Source organism: Takifugu rubripes, chromosome 2 (assembly GCF_901000725.2).
Source record: "Takifugu rubripes chromosome 2, fTakRub1.2, whole genome shotgun sequence".
NCBI lineage: Eukaryota > Metazoa > Chordata > Actinopteri > Tetraodontiformes > Tetraodontidae > Takifugu > Takifugu rubripes.
The window spans coordinates 4715718-4735401 of NC_042286.1; the positions used below are offsets into that span (position 1 = coordinate 4715718).

Below are 19684 nucleotides of genomic sequence, written 5' to 3' on the forward strand. Positions count from 1 at the left end.
TGTGTGTGTGTGTGTGTGTGTGTGAGAGAGAGAGAGAGAGAGAGCGCCCGGTTGGTCTGAGCACATTAGCTGCTCGGGGTGAACAAAGACCCTCACCTGCAATGGAGGTGGTGGTGGTGGGGGGGGGGGTCAGTCTAAGAGAAACGGTGAAAACGGGAGTTTTGTGTGAATAGAAGCGCCCCTGACTGTGAAGGAATATGAATGTGAGCGTGTGTCCCGTATCTGGAGAGAGGCAGAGAGAGAGAAAATAGAAAATCTGAGTCTGCCTAACCTATTCAATAGGCAGCCATTCATCTCTGTATGTGATTGTGTGTGTGCATTTGTGACCTAAATCTAGCTTGTGTGTGTGTGTGTGTGAGTGTGTGTGAGTGTGTGTGAGTGTATTCCTTCACGCATGTCGTGTAAATCCTTTTATGTGGCTCTGGGAGATTTCTAGCTCCTTTTCTCGCGTTGTGACGACGTGTGTGATGATACTTTGTTACAGTGCAGCACGACATGTCTCAGGACAGACTGCATGACGTGCACGTGTGCATACGCCTCTGTGTGTGTGTGTGTGTGTGTGTGTGTGTGTGTGTGTGTGTGTGTGTGTGTGTGTGTGAAAATGTCCGGAAGTGCTTGAATTGGATTATCTCACACATTTTCTATTATCCAGCGGGACCTTGGAGGAGATCCTCCTGCCAGGAGCCGGAGCTCAGGATATTTAAGGTTTGCTCAACTGTGACACGCCTCGAAACTGAAGCTGAAGCTTTTTTTTTTATTGTTTCACTTTTATTTATTTGGAGAAAGGAGGGGACGTCCCAGCTCCTGCTATTCTAGTCACACAGAAGCCTAAAGACAGGAAAAACAAGGATAAACTCATCCTGCTTCAGCATATCCCCGTTAAAACCAGCATCTGTGATCTTCACTCCAACCTTCGCGGCATCTCGGAAGCATCGGTGCGTCCTGATGGCTCGACGAGAGCCGCGCTCCTGATGCTCTGCCATCAATCACCACACAGCTGCTCCTTTCTGAGCCGGCTGCAACATTTGGCTGCGTTAATCCTGCACCGTCCCCAAAGCATCTCATCAGCATCGACATCACCACCCAGCGGTGATAATTAGTGACCTTCCTCAGGCGTGACGCCACCAGGACACGGGCGCGGTTCAATCACACAGCAGGTGGAGTTCAGACAAGAGTTCCTACCTGGGAAATCAGCAGCAGCAGGTCCCATCGGCCACGCTTCCATCACATCACTTCCTGGTTCTCTGGGACATGTGACTAAAGGAGCCAATCATCACCGCGTATCTGGTTTTCTGTATTACTTCAGGAAGTAGTGGATCTCCTCAAAAACCCTAAAGTAATCTATTTAATGGTGTGACTTCCAGTTTCCAATGACATTTTGGCCAAATACTCCATTCATTGAAATTGCCAAATCAGAATCAGTGTCCGTAAATCTGTCAGCATTTTTCACACCATTACACAACTTTACAGCAAATCGAGTCAGTACAGTCATAACTATGAATACTGATGAATAAACCAGAGGAATGCACTTTACAGCCGCTGCACTTGTTTTTACAGCCTTAGATTTCACCTGAAAACGGTCCAAATCCCATAAACTCTGACAGGGAACAGTGGTTTAGATTAAAGCACAGGGGTTGATCTCAGCTGAGGGTCCTCCCGGACTCAGCCGAACACGAACAAAAATGGAACAGTGCACGCAGCGAGACGGTGCCGGGGTGGAATGGGGGGAACCGATCTCGCCGGGGCTCCGGAGCCAAGATTCACTGCTTTAGTGACAATGCATTTTTGATGGGCCCCCTTTCTGCTTCAGCTTCTCTGTACGACCCTGACGGAATAACAGCGCCCCCAGCAACCTTCCATGTAGTTCAAATTTATCCTATGACTTCTGCATTGAGTGAGGGATCGTGTGTGTGTGTGTGTGTGTGTGTGTGTGTGTGTGTGTGAGTGTGTCTGTACGTGTGGTGAGAATGACAGAGAAAGACAGCAAGAAAGGGATAAAATGTTCCCCCCTGCCTGTTAAATATTTGAGGAGTCTTATGTGAAAAAGTGATGCAGTCAGTGGCTGTGTGTGTGTGTGTGTGTGTGTGTGTGTGTGTGTGTGTGTGTGTGTGATGCAGAGAGACAAGCTTGTTAGTTAGGACTAATTCAACCGTGAGTGAATGAGAGGGAGCACGTTCACTGTTTATTTATCTACCTGAGAGAGAGAGAGGGTGAGAGACCGAGAGGGAGGGAGGGAGAGAGAGGGTGAGAGACAGAGAGGGAGGGAGGGAGAGAGAGGGTGAGAGACAGAGAGGGAGGGAGAGAGAGAGAGGGTGAGAGACAGAGAGGGAGGGAGGGAGAGAGGGTGAGAGACAGAGAGGGAGGGAGGGAGAGAGAGGGTGAGAGACAGAGAGGGAGGGAGGGAGAGAGAGGGTGAGAGACAGAGAGGGAGGGAGAGAGAGAGAGGGTGAGAGACAGAGAGGGAGGGAGGGAGAGAGAGGGGTGAGAGACAGAGAGGGAGGGAGGGAGAGAGAGGGTGAGAGACAGAGAGGGAGGGAGAGAGAGAGAGGGTGAGAGACAGAGAGGGAGGGAGGGAGAGAGGGTGAGAGACAGAGAGGGAGGGAGAGAGAGAGAGAGGGTGAGAGACAGAGAGGGAGGGAGGGAGAGAGAGAGGGGTGAGAGACAGAGAGGGAGGGAGGGAGAGAGGGCGAGAGACAGAGAGGGAGGGAGGGAGGGAGAGAGAGAGGGTGAGAGACAGAGAGGGAGGGAGAGAGAGAGAGGGTGAGAGACAGAGAGGGAGGGAGGGAGAGAGAGAGGGTGAGAGACAGAGGGGGGGAGAGAGGGTGAGAGACAGAGAGGGTGAGAGACAGAGAGGGTGAGAGACAGAGAGGGAGGGAGGGAGAGATAGAGGGTGAGAGACAGAGAGGGAGGGAGGGAGAGAGAGAGGGTGAGAGACAGAGAGGGAGAAATAGGGAGGGAGACAGAGAGAGGGGGGGAGTGAGGGAGACAAGTTGTCACAAGCTATTAGATGGACAGGTCCAGTGCACTCTCCCTCATGTCAATGAGTAGAGAGAGAGAGAGAATGTGTGTGTGTGTGTGTGTGTGTGTGTGTGTGTGTGTGTGTGTGTGTGTGTGTGACAGAGAGAGGGAGAGAGAGTTTTTACATGTGTGGAGTTCTAATTTGGTGGAATTCCACTCAATTCACTGATTAAAATTCAGGGTGAAGTTACAGTTTAAGGTGGCAAAGACAGAGGCGGAGACCAGCGCGCGTCCGCTCGCGTGCGTGTTAAACTTCTGCGCGTCGGTCAAAATCGGCAGCAGGTTGCGCCTGTAACCACAGAGGCAACGCATCCCGCGTGCGTGCATGCACAATGGGGTCAAATCAGTTAAGGGCGATGCTGTGGAGTTGCTCCTCTTTACATGCCCGACGCATCAGATACACACGCCGCCCGCGCGCGCGCGCGCACGCGCAGGGCTTGAGTTCGCAGAAACTCACTTGGGGTTGGAGCTGTTCCAGTAGACCGCGTGCCTGTCAAAGATGATCTTCTCCTCCGCCCACACAGACACCCAGGACAGGATGGTCAGCAGCACCACCTCCGCCACGCACTTCTGTCCGAGCTGGCACATCATAGACATCCAGGTGAATCCGCGCTCTCTCTCTCACACACGCACGCACGCACGCACGCACGCAAGCTGCACTCAGACTTTCACTGTGCTGCCGCCGCTGCAGAAATCCTCCCGAGGTCGTTAATGTCCGTCTGCGCGTCGTTGGCTAAATGAGCTCGGAGGTTCATGGATCTTTAGCTGGTCTTGGTTCGAGTTCCGGTGACGACCCACCCCCCTCGAGGCTGTTTCAGGTCATGCTGATCGCCTGATAATCACTTTCGAAGTTGAGCAGTGGCGGTCGGGAGAGCGGCGGGGCGCATTTACGAGCGCGTCGTCGGCGGGAGGCTGCGTCTTCTGTGCGCGATTCCAAACTTTTCTCCCATTACGCGCAGACGGACGCGCAGCCTGGACAAGATGATCCTCTCCGTCAAATAAGAAACCACTCCAGCATTCACCACAGGTGCGGGACTGGAAACGCAGCCTTGCGCATCAGACGCACGACGACAACAGCGTCAAAAGCGGCCGTCATATTTGTTTGCCCACATTTGCGCTGGCGCACTCTTCGCTCCGCTCTCCGTGCGCTGCGCCTCTTCTATCATCGCGGATGGGGAAAAAATACATCCACCACAAGCACGACCTCCTCCTTGGTGCGTTCAGTTGAAAGTTATCACACAGCCAGACTGGAGCATCCCCTTCCCCGCGTCTCAACTTCTCCCCGCGGCCGATGGAGCCGATCTCCGCTGATCCCGTGCGCTCTGGGTTCTCCGTGCGAGGAGCCGCCGCCGACAGCAGCCTGAGCCGTGCAAACAGCCCGCCTGTGGTGGCAACAGCGCTCACCGGCGATCTGATTCGGTCTAAGTTACCCCCCCTTCCTCGACCCCTCCCTCCCGCTTGCCTCTCTTTCTCTTCCCACCACGCGTTTTCTCTCTGCGCGGGCGGGGCCTGTGGCCGTGCCGTGCCTCGCACCCTCCGGGGACTCGCTGACTGACTCACTGCGGAATAGAGGGAAGCTCCAACTCGCGCAAAGACTGAAAGTTTTTATTCTCTCTCTCTTTTCACCCTCGGGTTCAAACGGAGACACAGAAAATCTGTAATTATTTATTAGAGCGTCGTGTCTGAGACACCCGCACACCCCGACTCAAGCGCCGGTGTCGCTGATCGCGGGGAGGGGGGCACTTCGGGGTTCCACTGACTCGGCACTGACCCTCACTGCAACCAAAAAAAAGGAGAAAACCACAAAAAAGCCTTTTCGGATTCAACGCTCATTCGGAACCAAACTCCAGCGCGGCTCCATCTTCCACGTCACTGCGCATCTCGTTTGGATCCGTTACGCAAACTGCCCTACTTTCCTCTCTCCCCTGTTCGGTCTTTTAAAGTAATGCCTTTAAATTTTTGTCTGCACGAATCAAGCAGGGGAAGAGAGCTCGAGCCCCCCCAAATAACCCAAATACAGCTGCGTGCTGTCCGCCTCCCTGGATGAATTATTCAGCATCTGTCTGAGGCGTGCATATGTAAACAGGTGGATGGTCTCTTTTAAAGGGAACCATTACGAACCAAAGTCATTCTTCACCACGGTTGCAGGCAGCGCCCCCCCCCCCCCCCCCCCCCTTAAATACCTTTAAAGGGGCCCACAACAGCCCCGAGGCTGAGATTGTTGCAGATTTTAGCTCTAAAGGAGACATACATTTGACCCTTTGCCTTGAAAAATAGTCCCTGTATTGGCTTGATTAAAGGCGGCGGCACTAATGTCAGTAAACGTTGCCAGATGTGGAGGGTCCAGAGCCTCATATGGTTTCAGTTCGGGCGCCCAGGGTCGCCACAGGGCTGCTGGCTGCTGCGCGCAACGCCCCGGTGGTCACTTCTGAGGGGGCACTTTTGGTGAATGTGCCCCAGCGCTTCCTGTCACCACAGATTAGAACCATATTAGCTTGCCAGATGGGAGAGAGGAGCATCCAAACAGATTCTTGTTGCGTTCACCTCAACTTTGGGTTATCTTTCCAGCTCGTTACGCAACCCCCTCCGCATTTCCGTCTCCTCCAAACACAACTCGAAGTCTCCCTGTTCCAAATGTCTGGCGCTGCAGCGACTGGAGGAAATAGTTGCCGCAATTAAACCGGCGTCTGCGGTATCAAAGCGGCATCAAAGTTGCCACTGTGGAGTTTCCAGGACTGGGGAATTTATGCAGGCAGAGAAATCTGCTGAGACTTTTTAACGACATCTGTTTTCACTGTGACCTTCAGGCGGGTGGCGGAGTATTTACGGTGGAACTGGCAGCTCAGGGTGCTGAAACCAACAACCCAGGATGCGTCTAGAACCTCTCAACTACAAAGATGACCCCTGGATGCAGACCCCGACTTTTCTCACCACGTGTCCTTTTTTTTTTAAAGACAGGAAAAGCTCTCGGGTTAATTGTCTTCTCGATCTGCGGGGAAGACGGAGAAGAAAAAAGCTCTAATGCCAGAAAGCCAATGGAATCACTCGAGATTAAGCCACTAACGTGGCGTGATTGGCAGGTAAAGTCACCTCTGCGCGACAGCGGCGGCCACCAGCGGAGAGCAAGAGCTCCTCCTAGCGGCCGGCGCGAGGTACGACCCATGGAAAAAGCGTAGATGCTGAATGTGTATTTTCCCCCTCATTTGTTCATCTCTTAACCAAAGACTTGGTTTCCATGGCAACCAGGCTCATGGCTAAGTCCTAGACCAACTGAAAAGGTGACAGCAGAGTACAGGAGGATGCAGGATTATGTCAATCTGTGATAATTAACTCCTCAAACATCATCTCAGAGAGGTCGAGTTTAATCCAGATGAGAGGTCAGTCGGGGATCAGTAGAGCTGGAAATATAGTAAAAAGATTAACAAATGCCTACCAGCCACAGGAAGGGTGTCAAATGCAGGAAATGTTACAAGGTGTTAACCGTTAGAGTGAACAGGACAGAGAAGAAGAGACGGAAACAAAATGAGGAAGAAACAAACTAAAGGTTTATTGAAGGCAGAAGATGCAAAAAGACAAGAATGGAAGGGGGTGGGAGCGGGGCACATACAGAGACACTCCTGTGTTCAGATAAGTTTAATATCTTTGTGTTACAAAACTTTTTTTTTTTACTTTTCCAGCTCTGGGGAGCTCAGAATAGGTCTATACCGATTTATCAAAATATACATGTTCTGAACGTAAAACAATAGAACCCAAATGATTGTGGTACAAAAAAAGGGGGGAAAGAAACATGAATATATACAACCATGAAACCCCGCTTCATAAAATAACCCCACCCCATCCCCTATATATATGTATGTATATATATATATATAAAAAAGGAGAAATAAAAGCTTTGAATGAAAAAAAAAGCATAATTGTCTACAGTCAAGGTCACAGCTAAGACTGTGGCTCCGTCCTAAAGCAAACTCTACCCAAGAAGGCTCTTTGAAAAGTCAAACAAAAACGGGGAATGAAAGATTTTAACATCAGGTGACTTGTGTAAGGCATCCAAGACGGGAACAGGAAATTGAAGCCTTATGTAGTTGTAGAGCGGGAATGTGTGTGTGTGTGTGTGTGTGTGTGGGGTGACGAGACTACAAACAGCAGGGAGGAAAAGATACTTTGGTCCTTAACAGCAATAACTGTCTGCAGCTACATGAAGCTTCAGTTTATCGTGCATAATCAGCTTTTTTATTACAAAAATAGACAGAGACGTCTGTATCTGGTCCAAAACTAGTGGTCGAGGCTGTGGAGGCCGGCGCTGTGAGGCACGCAGGAATGTGACGACGTTTTTAAGACTTCGGTGCGACGCCAGCGACGCGTCGTTGAGGAAAAGTGCACGAGAACCTGACAGGGGATGGATGAAGACCATCCCATCCTGTGCTATCCTGAATTTAGAATTTAAGAAAAGAAATTGTGTGTATGTAGGATGCCCCTACGCTACCCTCTCAGGTACGAGCGCCTGACCGTCACAAGTTAAAGGCATCTTTACGGAGGTAAATACTCAGCCAGGAAAGTGTGGCGGCTTCAGATTGAGAACAAAAGGAAGTCAAGGCACTGTGATAGTGATCCAACCCAGCCACTACGTAGAGTTAAGTGTACGAGTGATACACAAGCTAATGATAAAAAGATAAATGAAGATACGTGTCCTTATATAGATCAACATAAAATAGATAAATGAGGCTCCAGCCATGCCCAGATGGGACACGAGCACAGGGCGAGAGACAAGAAAGATTCAGCTCCAGACCTGCCATCTAACCAAGCTACTTCACCTAGCAAAAATATTAGCATCTACCTGACGTACATTCATAGGTTCTACATACATATTACAGGGATATATGGATACAAATGTATGGATTAACATTGGTGTTTAAGATGGAGAAGAATGCCACTTTCCCCTATGCTGGTGGATATTAAAAGGCATCTTTACAAAAGCTGCGTCCTTTTCCAGGACTGAGCTTCAGGCAACCTGGTAGGGGCAAAGACAGGCACCGAGCCAGAGCTCTTGATGGTGACGGGGCAACAAAGTCCTCGTTATCAGACAGTGCTATGGATCCCCTCCAGGGAAGCGATGGGGGAGATAGAGGGAGAACAAAAACAGATAGCAGGGAGTAAATTGCTGTGTGACCTGGGAGTTGAACCCAAATATGTCTGGAACCGTTTGACTGGCCAAAGTTTCAGTGGCATTAAAAAAAAAAGAGAAAAAAGGCACAGGTACAGACAAAGTTACGATTACTGTAATAAAAGGAATGCTCGAGTGTGTCCACATCAACATACATCCACGGTGGAGGGGGGGTTTGGTCTAAAGTGACAGTTCAGCTGCCCTTGCTTCACCTCTACAGACCCGCCTCGCTGCACAACGCTGCCCTGTTCACACAGGCAGCTTCTCCCTGGACGATGAGGCGTTCAAAGACCAGGAGTCGCTGCTCTGCACATGACTCAAGGAGTCCAGGAGGGGGCACTTTTAAAGGCTTACCTGCAAAAGTATGAACCTGTTTTAGATTGTAAAGGTTTAAATTGGGGGGGGGGGGGGGGGGGGGGCGTTCTACAGCGAAGCAAGTCCAGAAATATGCACAGGTCGCCAAATCTACTGAAAGCATCCCTGACAAACGCAGCATTCAGGCGGCAGAGACGTGACGGGAGGAAGAAAGGCACTCAGATGGTGGACTTGGAGAAGGACACTCGAAGGTGGTGGTTCTCTCCAAGGTCGTGGTTGTGGAATTTGATGAGGCAGTCGATGGCCTCCTCAACAGAGCCCATCTGGATCAGGGCCATCTTGTGGTCCTTCCTGTTAGACACAGAACGATGCATTTCTCTGGTCTCCCAGCAGGACTGCCTGCTGTTTCCAACCACCATTAAAGAGAACACAATGGATGAGTGGAGCCAGACTTACTGAAAGAACTTGAAGGCCTTGACGGTGGCTCCTGAGCTGGCAAAGAGCCTCTTGAGGTCATCCTCCACCACAGCAGGCCTGACGAGCAGAGGAGAAAACAAAAACTGATTCAAACTGCCAACATTTACAGGCATCGGGAGAAGCTGGTGCGAGGCTCACGGTATGTTGGAGAGGTGAAGCGTCGCAGATGGGGGGAAGATGTTGGAGTAGTTCTTGGAGCCTGGCTTCTTGAAGCGGTGCAGCGGGGAGTTGCTGTAGTCTTTTGTGAGGCCCTGGTCTTCGTGGCCCTCTCTGGGCAGCTGCACCGTGGTGTGCTTTGAAAACGTCACACGCATTTCTCTTCCGTGAAGGCGTTGGCCGTTCAGGTGGCTCATAGCTGAGGAAAGCCCAGACCGTTGGTCACACCGGGTTCACGCTACCATTACGCAAGAATTGAGAACATCTCTTTGCCATCAATCTCAAAGAAGGCCAGAGTGGAGGTACCTAGCTGAGCCTGGGTGCCATCAGACATCTGGACCAGCGCGTTCTCCTTTTTATTGAAAAGGATCTTGACTCTCATCACATCTCCATAAACGCCTGAGGAGCAGAGGGACACGTCAACACGAGAGCAACAAAGAGGGGGCGCGTCTGAGTCACAGCACAGCACAGCAACTAAAATGTGACTATTTTCAGATACCAGCTCATTTTCAGTCTATTCTATTACATCTTTGTTTAATTCTCTGCATCTCAATAGCTATTAAGACAGAAGCCCTCTAAAATTACAATTAGAGCAGTAAATCGGTCACACTTTGAGGGGGAAGTAATGACTAAAATGTCTTTTTCAACTGCATGGTAACTACTAGACTTGTCTCTTCCACACTTGCTGGGTTTATACGTTTTACCAAGTCCAGGGACAGAAAGATGAGCTAAAGCTCATACTAACGACACGTAATGATGCAGCTAAAGCTAATTACACAGACATTTATTTATCTGAACACTTCCGAAGACCAAGAACAACTCTTTTCTCCAGCGTCAGTGTTATGTTAGATTACAGCTGCCTGAAATTGGCCCTGTGAAAGGGATTTTCAACAGAATTCAAACCATTTGACACTAAGTGAGTAGAGGCAGGTAGAATAAGTACCATGCAGTGGAAAAAGCAACAAAGAGCAGTAAAAACGGGGCGTAGATAAGTGATCGCTCTATGCGACAGGGCTGATTAAATGACCACATTAGAGGGCATCATAGACATGCAGGAATAAACTCAACATGCAAATACCCACACGAAAATAGACTCCAAAACAGATGACATAATCCCAGGGATATGTCAACTCTGATCACTAAAAAGCAGCAGCATTTTGTTGCTAGTGTAGAATTGCTGGGTGACGTAAGACAACCCCAGGGGTTAATAAAAAAAAAAGAATGGATTTGTGAGGCATAAAATTTGATCCATGTGTGATCGTAAACTTTAAGACCCAAACCCTCTACTGGTTGAGGCAAAATAGATGATCTCCACATGTCTACTGTGTTTCTTTAGATAGTTGTGGAATTAAGAGGCTCCAAATGGCTAAAATGCTGCAACTTTGCATGGTATTCTCACCGTTCTGTCCTCACAGAAACCCACCACAATCAAAACCAGTCATACAAATTCAAGAACAACTGACACCCCCACCCTCCACAGCCCTACAGTCTGATGAGCCATCAGCAGTCTCAAAATAAAGCCAACATCATAAGACAGGACATGCCCACTTTGCAAGGTAACAGTAGTAATAAAAAGGAGATGAAAGGATGATAACGTACCGAAAAGAATAAAGAGGCAGTGTGGCGTAACGCTCTTTAGAGACAGCAGGGGGAGCAGCGGGGCCAAAAAAAGGAAGGGGGAGGGAACAGGGAAAAGAGACGGAGCAGTGGAGGACAGTGGAGTGGAGTCGGGACATGTCCGCAGGCCACAGGCAGCGAGGTCCACAGGAAGGCCACAGTACCATGGAGGAAGGAGAGGAGATGAGGAAGGAAGAGAATGAAGAGAGGACAAGGGAATTCAAACAGAATGACATGGAGGAGGGGACAGGTGAAAGAGGGAGGGAGTGGGGGAGGGATGAAAACAGGTTGTGGACATGAGGTGGATGTGGGAACCAATGGTGTTTTTGTTGAGTTTGTAGTTTGTGGGTGGCGTCCAAATTGGGAACATTTTAAGAGAAATACGGTTGTGTGGGTGGAGGAAGGGTCGTAGTAAAAAGAAGAATGGCAGAGGGGAAGAGGAGGAGGAGGAGGGGGGGCATTTGGTCATGGGTGTGCAGTCAGTTGGCGAGAGTTGAGGTAAGGGTTTAGAAAAAAAAACAAAAACAGAAATGGGGGCAGAGATAGAGGAGAGAGAAAAAGGAAGTAAAAAAAAACAAGGTCAGTATACACAAAGAAATGTAGTGCTTCAGACAGTAGAACTGGCTAAATTAAAATGCACTTTCACTATGGGAACACTAGGAGAAAAAAAGAGAAAATAAGATTAACAATGAAATACAGAAAAAGGCAGAGACAATATGTACTTTCAAATATGACTACATTTGTAGTTTGAGTTTAAATTACAGTCTAAAAACAGTAAATGTGTCCAGTGTGGCTTAAAAATATAACATGTTCTTCATTCTAACATGTCTGTACATTCTACTTGATATGAAACACACATATGGTTTAAAAAGTAATATTGTCTCTCCACCAACTCAGGAATGATTTTAACTAATGGACAAAATGAAGATATGAAATGGTAAGTTGTTTTTTTTTTTTTTTTTTTTAAAAGAAGTTAGTGATTTGAATAAACTTAAAATTCACAGTGAGCAAAGTGGCAGGTGAGAAATGCAGGAGTTCTGGTCAAACACAGAGAGGTCCTGGAAGAAAAGTCTTCTCTTAAACTAAACTCTAATTACAATGCTGGAAGTACTGGTTCACCTGGAGATGGAGACACAACTGTCCAGGCCCAGAAGTGACAGATATCTTAAATAAGGCCAGATGTTTAACTTTATACCTAAAGCCACGCCAAGATCTGCCTAATTTGAGAGCATACTGACCTGAGGGTTGAGGTTGCTCACCAGCAGGACGTTGTGTCCTGCGGTGGGAGTGAGCCCCGTGAAGCCGAGGCGGGTGGCGGCTGCTGCAGCAGCGGCCATACCACCGTGGCTCACACCCAGAGACGCCAGGGCAGTGGGAATCCCAGGCATGGACAGCCCTATAACACACAGAGGAATGACTTCTATTGATTATACTGAATTCAAGGTCTAAAGAACGGCTGCAGTTGGAGAAGGAAAAGGAGCAAAAGCCAAGAGGCGAGAATCGAGTTGGTCTGACCTGCAGTCTGCTGGATGGCGAAGGCTGGCGGGAACGCATGAGCGCCACCATAAGGAGAGGCTGAGATTATACCTGGAGCAGCTGGAACGACAACATTCGGGGTTAGGGGAGGTCTTTAGTTGATGATAAGGAATGCTGGCACGAGTCCTACCGAATGCGGCTGCCATGGTCTGGGGGTCAAGGGAGGGCTGAGAGTCTGCGGTGGGCAGATCTGGGCGAGTGTAATCCCGGCTTTTGTCATTGTTGTATTTGACGTTGAGGCTGGTGAGTTTGGAGAAGCTAATTCTCAGGGTACAGCAGGCGTTGTAGATGTTCTGACCGTCCAGTGACTGGAACACATTTGACATCACAAGTTGACAGAGTTTGCTGCCCATTAACACAGCTCAGACATGTAGCTATCAAGGCCTTTATTAAAATACATTAGCCAAACTGCTACATATTTAATGATCTGGTGTGTATTTCAGATCAATTATTTATGTCTACCCGCTCCCCGACGGGAGAACGGACACGGTTGTGGCGACTCCCTGGTTCTTTTGGAATCAGTGGTCAAATTTCACAGTGGGACGTTTCAGGTGTGTCGGGGATATGGGGAACATGATACAAGTACAAAGTAAAGATGCATGACAAAAGACTGGCTGCACCAGTCTTACCAGTTTGGCGTGCTGGGCTGTCATGCTGTCCACATGTTGAATGAGAGCCTGGAACTGGTTGTTCTTTGTGAAGGTGATGATCTTCAGTACAGTCCCGAACTTGGAGAAAATCTGGAGGGTAGACAACAAAATAGTGAGGGTGGCTCGTTTAACACGGCTGATCAGAGATAATCTTGTCCAGCCAGAAAGCCTGTGCCCATTTTAAACAAAAACATGGCTTTACCTGGTGAAGAACTTCTAGGGTGACAGGATAAAAGAGGTTCTCCACGATGACTCTGAGGACCGGGCTCTGAGCGGCTGCACCTGCGATGCTAGCTGGGTCTGTGGGGATGGCCATGCCTCCCATCCCACCTCCGTGCAGAGCATTTACTGCCTGCAGAGCTGCCTGAGCACGCTGGGAGAGCGTGGTGAGGCCAAAGTGAGTCAGTGGTTGCACGCAAATTTAAAATAAACCATTAAGACGTTTATGAAAATTAAAGCTAATCAACCGTTTTATGTACTAAAGGGAGGTTAAACAGTGGAACTGTATCCAGAAGTAATGAGTCTTTAACTGATGACGCATGTGTGACTTGGAGCTCTTACCACTTGGTTGGGAGAGTTGTCGGTCTTGAGCTCCTTGTGAGTGGAGTACTGCATGTAAATGGGGTGGTTTCTGATGTAGGGCGTGACGGAAGAGTAGTAATTCACCATTGTTTGAGCACACTCCTCACTGTTGAGTTCCAGGAATGCCTGAAGGGGCAAAGCAAAGAGGCGCTGCATTTCAACAGGAACACAGTGAGGGAGAGTCCCTCCGAGGCCTCTACATGTAGCAGGTAACAAGGATTTCACAGCAATTATTTCAGCAAAATCTAATTTCAGATGTTGCAAAGGAGATCAATTTCTCCATGGAATTCCAACAGGAACAATTACTGTCCTTCTCATGAGGATGTGACTAAAGAGTCATTGTGATGGCTTCCAGGTGGGGCTGGGTCAGAAAATGGATCCCTGCCCCCGCCGCCCCCTGCACCCCCCAGCTGCTGAGTAAATCTGCAGGTTCCTACCTGGTTCTTCCCTTTTAGCATCAGCAGATTCGTCACCTTCCCGAAAGGAAGTCCCAGTCCGATCACTTCAGCCTCATTTATGTCATTGGGCAGCTTACGGACATGGACCACACGTGATGGAACACCAGAACTGCGAACGTCACCTTTGAATTTTTTTGTGTCGTTGCCATTAGCTGCAGGGGGGGTGGGGTGGGGTGGGGGACATGACAAACACAAGCAGATACAATCAGGGAGGGAACAGAAGGATCTGGCTTGTCTTGAATAATGGATTGATTGTCATGGTAACGCAAACAAACCACAGGACAAGCGCCTCTATAAAAGGAATTCCCCCTCCATGGCAACCACCCTACCTGAGTTCATGATATAGGGTCCGTTGGATATGCAGGAAGAAAACAGTTCGTCGGATCCCCTCTGGAGGAAAGAACAAAGGTTTATTTCAGTGTTCCTCATTGAAGACGCAGCAGGAGGAAGACGACGTTCTCATGTTACTGAGCCACTGTGTGACCGAGCAGGAAGTAACCTGATAACCAAAAGAGGATTGAGCAACCATGTGAGAACACCTTTGCCTGGAGTGAAATGGTCAGGCGGGTGCTGCTGTTTTAACAGATTTCAGACAGTTTGTCCATCGCATAAACAGAACTGGGGATGAGTTTCTGGAATATAAACGCTATGTTTGCATGCACGGTCCAAACGAGCTACGCTCAGAATCCTCGCCTCTTGTCTTGTCCCAGTTTATATGCACAAAGTCAGAAAACTAACGGGATGACGTCCTCCACCCCCACGTGGTGATACGCGTCGTTTTGCCAGGTTAATACGTCCCCTTTCCAGTTGACACATTACATGCTGCTCTCCCTCATGGTTGTGTCGATTTTAAGAAGCAGACAAGAACGCTGTATGCTAACGACGACTTTAAGTGTTTTGTTCCGCGGCCATACACCAGTGGAGGTTGTGGAGCACGCGGTGTCTAATTTAGCTCTGATTAAGGTGCACACATATCGATTTCCCATTATCGATGTCAGTCAAATTAATGCGTTTTCATGCACTTCAGTTGTCCAGCTACGGTCAGACTGAGGCAATTATTCGTGTATTGGAGTGGCATGTGAAGGCAGTGAGCGATGCCCTCTGGCTGGCCAGGTTACCCTCAGTGGCCACCAGTTTACTGTCTGCTGAGCCAGTAGATATGAAGTGGTGTTCCAGAGCTGCATGTGTGTCTGTCTGTGGGAGATGAAGTCCAGCAGTCACAAGAAGCAGCTCAGCAGTCTGAGCTCCACGCCGCTCCACAATGGCGGTCCTGTTCAGGCTCAGACTGGGGGCATTGTTACACACACATACGGAGCCCCAGACACAAGCTGGGAGTTTAAGAACCCTTTATCTGGAACTGGTTTAACAGGTCTGCACGAATTCTTCTTCACCTTGTGAATCATGAAAGGAGGGAGTCATTTTGTCATCTTGTTTAGAGCGACATCCATTTTCACCGAGCGCTTGTGTAGATGTGTGCACATCAGCTCCTGGAGTTGTATAAACTAACCTTTGACTTCCAGATGGTCTGTCTGAGCTGCTCTATGAGACCAACTTAGAACAACAACTCACATCCCCCTGCCCGAGGATCGAGGTAGACAATTCTGGACAGAGTTGAACTTCAAACTAAGTAAATTCAGGATACAGAACCTGGGAGTGCAGCGCCTGGCTAATAACATGAATGAAGTGGTGCTATAGTTAGCAAGAGAAAAATGCTAGCCACAAGAAATGAAGGAAGTGGTTCTGGGCTGACTCAACAGCTGCGTGGGAAGCCTCACATTGTCAGTCAGCAGATCAGCGGCGCAGAGGAAGACATGGAGAGGGCAAAAACATATCCCAGGGTGCGCCGCTTTCCTGTAGGACTGGTGGTAATCGGCCTGCAGCAGAAACTTCCGTATTCCCCCACACTTTTATTGAAGCGGAGATAAGAAATCCAGTGCCACTGTCACATATAGCATGTGTGTCACAGCATATGTGTGTTTAAAATGCTAAAGGTGCACCGAATGGGTGTTCCAGGCCAGCGCTCCAAACAGACTATCCAACATATGTCTTATACACCGCGTGTTTGAGGGTCTCGGTGGAAGGATCGCTAGTCGAGGTGGCAGATTACAAACAAAGAGTCCGGTTAAAGACTAAAGGTGCTGGGAAAGTTTTCCACTAACAAGAGGACCAATGGTTTGGACCAATGGAGCAGCGGAGTACAGTAAAGCAACGTTATTAATCTACTGGTTGAGGATAGATGATACAAGCATTACAGCATCGGGTGGAGTAAGACAAGGCTGTGTAGTATAGGGAGTTGCTTCATGTTCAAAGCTCCCTGGCCTTGCTCCTTCAAAGGTCAAAGTCTCTCAGAGCCTTTCATCATCACGGTGCTGTAATGCAGGAAACCAGGTGTGTCCCAACTAGCGCGGGCTGCGGTTTGACCACATTTTGGTTTGCGCCAGGGGGCGGTGTTGGGAGAAATTGACCTCAAGGGCTTTGGCAGAATGAAGTGATCTGACGCCCATCTCAGTGTTACTCTGTCGTGTGTTGACAGGTAACTTCATTTCATGGCTCTGACCAAGGCTGGTGTCATTGCTTAGCAACAGAACAAAGAAAACAGGTAAAAACATGTTTGCCTGGTTTTTGTAGGGGGTGCACGGAGCTTTGCCTCACTTGGGGGTTTTTACAGGGGGGGGGGGGTTGGAATGTAACCGCGGAATGCCAGACGCTCTGCCCAGACGGAATAATTAGAGATTCCACCAAGGCAGCGCCCCATAAATCAGCATCACCATACCCGCTGAACGGGACCCAACCAGAGTTAAAAAGCAACCAAACCAAGGTGCTATGCTCATTTTAGCTGAAATACCCCCGATGGGACGCGTCTCTTTGTTGCATTGAGTTAATTTCAGTTTAAATACAAAACAGATGCAAGCCATCTTCACAGATTTAATTTGAACCATATCACGCGACCCGTCCACTGCTTCAGCGAAGCAGCAGTTTGGGGATCAGAATGTGTGTCTAAACTGTGTTATGACCTTTGCCCAATACGGCCAAATGTAAACGAGGGCGATTCTATTGCCCCACCTACATAGCTGCTGATTCAGACGGCACTTTATGGAGGCAGGAATGTCTCACAAATTATGGTCTGCCAGAAATAAGGGGGGAGGAAAAGGAAAAGCTGCTACTTAAAGGTGTGCAAACATTATTTATCAGAGAAGCGTGAAAACACCACCTGCACCTGGCCACCGACATAAATATGCTCCTTTGACACGGCAGTGCTGTAATTGGTTTCAGAGGAGCTGATCAGGGAGTCGTGTGAGGCGGCTTGTGAAATGAGACTGAAAATAGTGGCAAAACCGGCTTCAACCGCTGCTTTACCAAGATTCCAGAGAGGCTAATGGGGTCTTAAGGAACACGTAGAACAAACAGGAAGTGTAATTTCCTAACAGCCACAGAACCCAGAACAGGAAAACTGAAATAGTCTGGGTAGCAATTCTGTAAATAACCCAGGAAGTGGAAAGCGGACTGTTTAAATCCTTAATTTCAGCACAGCTTTTAAACAGTAAAAAGTGCAATGTATGTGCGAATAATTGTTCTGGCAACAGAATCCATATATTCTTTTAACAAGACGATAGAAAACTGGGGGCCTACCTTTGTGCCAACTGATATATCATGGACACCGCTGTGGAAAGAGGAAAATGCAAATTGTCAGCAAAAGGTAAAACAATAAATCCAACCACCACATGATCCAGCTAAACTCTAACAAACCATCTAGGCTCCCATTAAAAAAAAAAAAAAAAACACACACACATTTTGTAAAGGTTAATCAATCAGTTTTACATCGACTTCCTGGTCCAGATACGAGTACAATCACGAAGTTCCTGATTCGCCTTTATTAAAAAACAAACAAACATACACACACAAACGTGCAAACGCATGAAACTGCCAACCACTTACTCAATTTCAGCGACGTAGCCAGATCCCAGAGGGTACAAGTCAGTGTCTAGGCGGCTGTGGCACAAACACAGGAGCAAACTTCAGACCAATGAAACGGATCTTGGGGAACGCGCATTCGGACGCTAATCCGCCCGCGGCCCCTTTATATTGCGTCGAATTCGCTCCGCCGACGGAGGAAAACGGGACCGTGGATTTAAAAGACTGGCTGCCGAGTGTGCGTCGAGAACAATGTCCCCGGGGGAGTCAGAGCAGAGCGTCCAGGCCAGACATCTCCAACATGGCCCTCGCGCTCCGCGCAAGACTGAATGCGGAAATGAGACACGTTGCTTTAGCTCGCGCTCGAGCTGCCGTGAAAGCAAGTTGCCAAGGTAGTTAGCCGCGGTACCGCGTCAGAGTCCGCGTTAGCACACCGACGCTCCGCCGCGTCTTTACCGAACGAAACGCCTCATTCTGAACCCTCTTGAAACCAACTCGCCTTAGTATCGCTCCTACAGTCACACAACGAGTGTTCGAGCGTTGATACAAGTAACGGCGACGGCTAGCCCTCGCTAATTCCGCTAGCTTCCGCCCCTGCTAACTGTTGCATGTTTAGGTGGAAAAAAACTGTTTCAAAACTTTCCCAGTGTCTCGCAACGCGCTACGGGATCGATTCATCTCCCCGAATAAAGCGAAGACGGCAATAAAGTCCTCCGCCGGCGGGTTCACTTGCATAAAAGGCAGTCTTAAGTGTCGTTCTTTTACACTTACCCGTCCATTGCACAAGAAAAAAAATGCAGCTCTGAGGGGAAGGTAGGGCGGCAGACTTGCTTGATTTTCTTACAAAATGGCTGAACACACGGAGGCGAGCGCTGATTAGTCCAGGCACTTTCAAGAGCCAAAAGTGGGCGGGGCCACGGCCAGACTCGGCTCCTCATTGGACAAGACGGCGGTCCTATTGTGAAAAAGACGGACGCGGCAAAAAAGAGCCAGAACTTGTATGGGCCGCGTTCGGTTTATCTTTGTGCGTCGAAAACAGACTGATACAAGAACTAACTAACTAACTAACTAACTGACTGACTGACTGACTGACTGACTGACTGACTGACTTGTAGAGAAAAGGGAAAATAATAAACGGAAATAATGGGCAAATAAACGGTTTAACGGTTGTTGTTTTTTTTCGAACCCGTATTTATTGTGTGCTGTATGTTACATCTATGCCACTTGTTATTTGGTACAGACAATTAGGTGTGTGTTAAAGCGATTGAAATCGAAAAAGTTCATTTAGAGTTAGCTCGAGGGCTCAAATTCTTAAGAACACTAGTCGTGATCGGATCTGCCAGAAGAGGACATGTGACGTCATTCAAATAGGTGTTACGAAATAAAGCTGAAAAGTTGCTTTTCACTGAGATAACGTGGGAGGACAGATTGTTTTACAGTGAGCTAATCTACAGTATACGCCTCCAGGAAATAGTGAGAAAAGTACACAATGAGCATGAAGGTGAAACGGTCGCACCAATGAAGCCTAAATGCTGATCTCGCATTTTCCCCACCGAAGTTTGTATTTTTGGAAACAGTTATGAGACTGGATATGGATGAAGTGACTTATCACAAGTCACTGCCACACGTCGTATATTATGTTGGAACCACATATCCCATATTTATTTTCCGGTTTGTTTAAAATTTGAACCACTAAATCAGCATTCCCACTTTAACGCGCTTCTTTGGTCTAGTCCTGGGAGGTTCTGTCCCGTGGGCGTGGAAAATTGTCACTGGGGTGACCTAGAAACATACCATATATT

At 48.5% G+C, this 19684-nt stretch overlaps 2 protein-coding genes across 3 annotated transcripts in view; both read right to left on the minus strand.

Moving 5' to 3' along the window:
* Positions 1-4454, minus strand: part of LOC101069656 (ephrin-A2-like) — a 50364-nt gene extending 45910 nt beyond the window's left edge. Inside the window, exon 1 of one of the 2 annotated variants that reach the window (XM_029827743.1) lies at positions 3476-4454. In XM_029827743.1, the coding sequence (XP_029683603.1) occupies positions 3476-3615 (140 nt within the window). In that variant the 5' untranslated portion in view covers positions 3616-4454. The remainder of the gene's footprint in view (positions 1-3475) is intronic. The other variant, XM_029827744.1, reaches the window with a different exon arrangement.
* A 2087-nt stretch (positions 4455-6541) lies between these two features.
* On the minus strand, positions 6542-18768 carry LOC101064455 (polypyrimidine tract-binding protein 1). Its single transcript, XM_003962373.3, has 16 exons — positions 18654-18768; positions 17907-17960; positions 17601-17631; positions 14300-14360; positions 13950-14122; positions 13492-13638; positions 13133-13303; positions 12910-13020; positions 12411-12588; positions 12260-12340; positions 11983-12140; positions 10727-10760; positions 9434-9526; positions 9110-9326; positions 8951-9028; positions 6542-8845 (listed from the first exon to the last, which is right to left on the minus strand). Exons 1-16 carry the CDS (start codon positions 18659-18661, stop codon positions 8713-8715), a joined length of 1728 nt encoding a protein of 575 aa, XP_003962422.3. The 5' UTR covers positions 18662-18768; the 3' UTR covers positions 6542-8712.
* Positions 18769-19684: the final 916 nt, after the last annotated feature.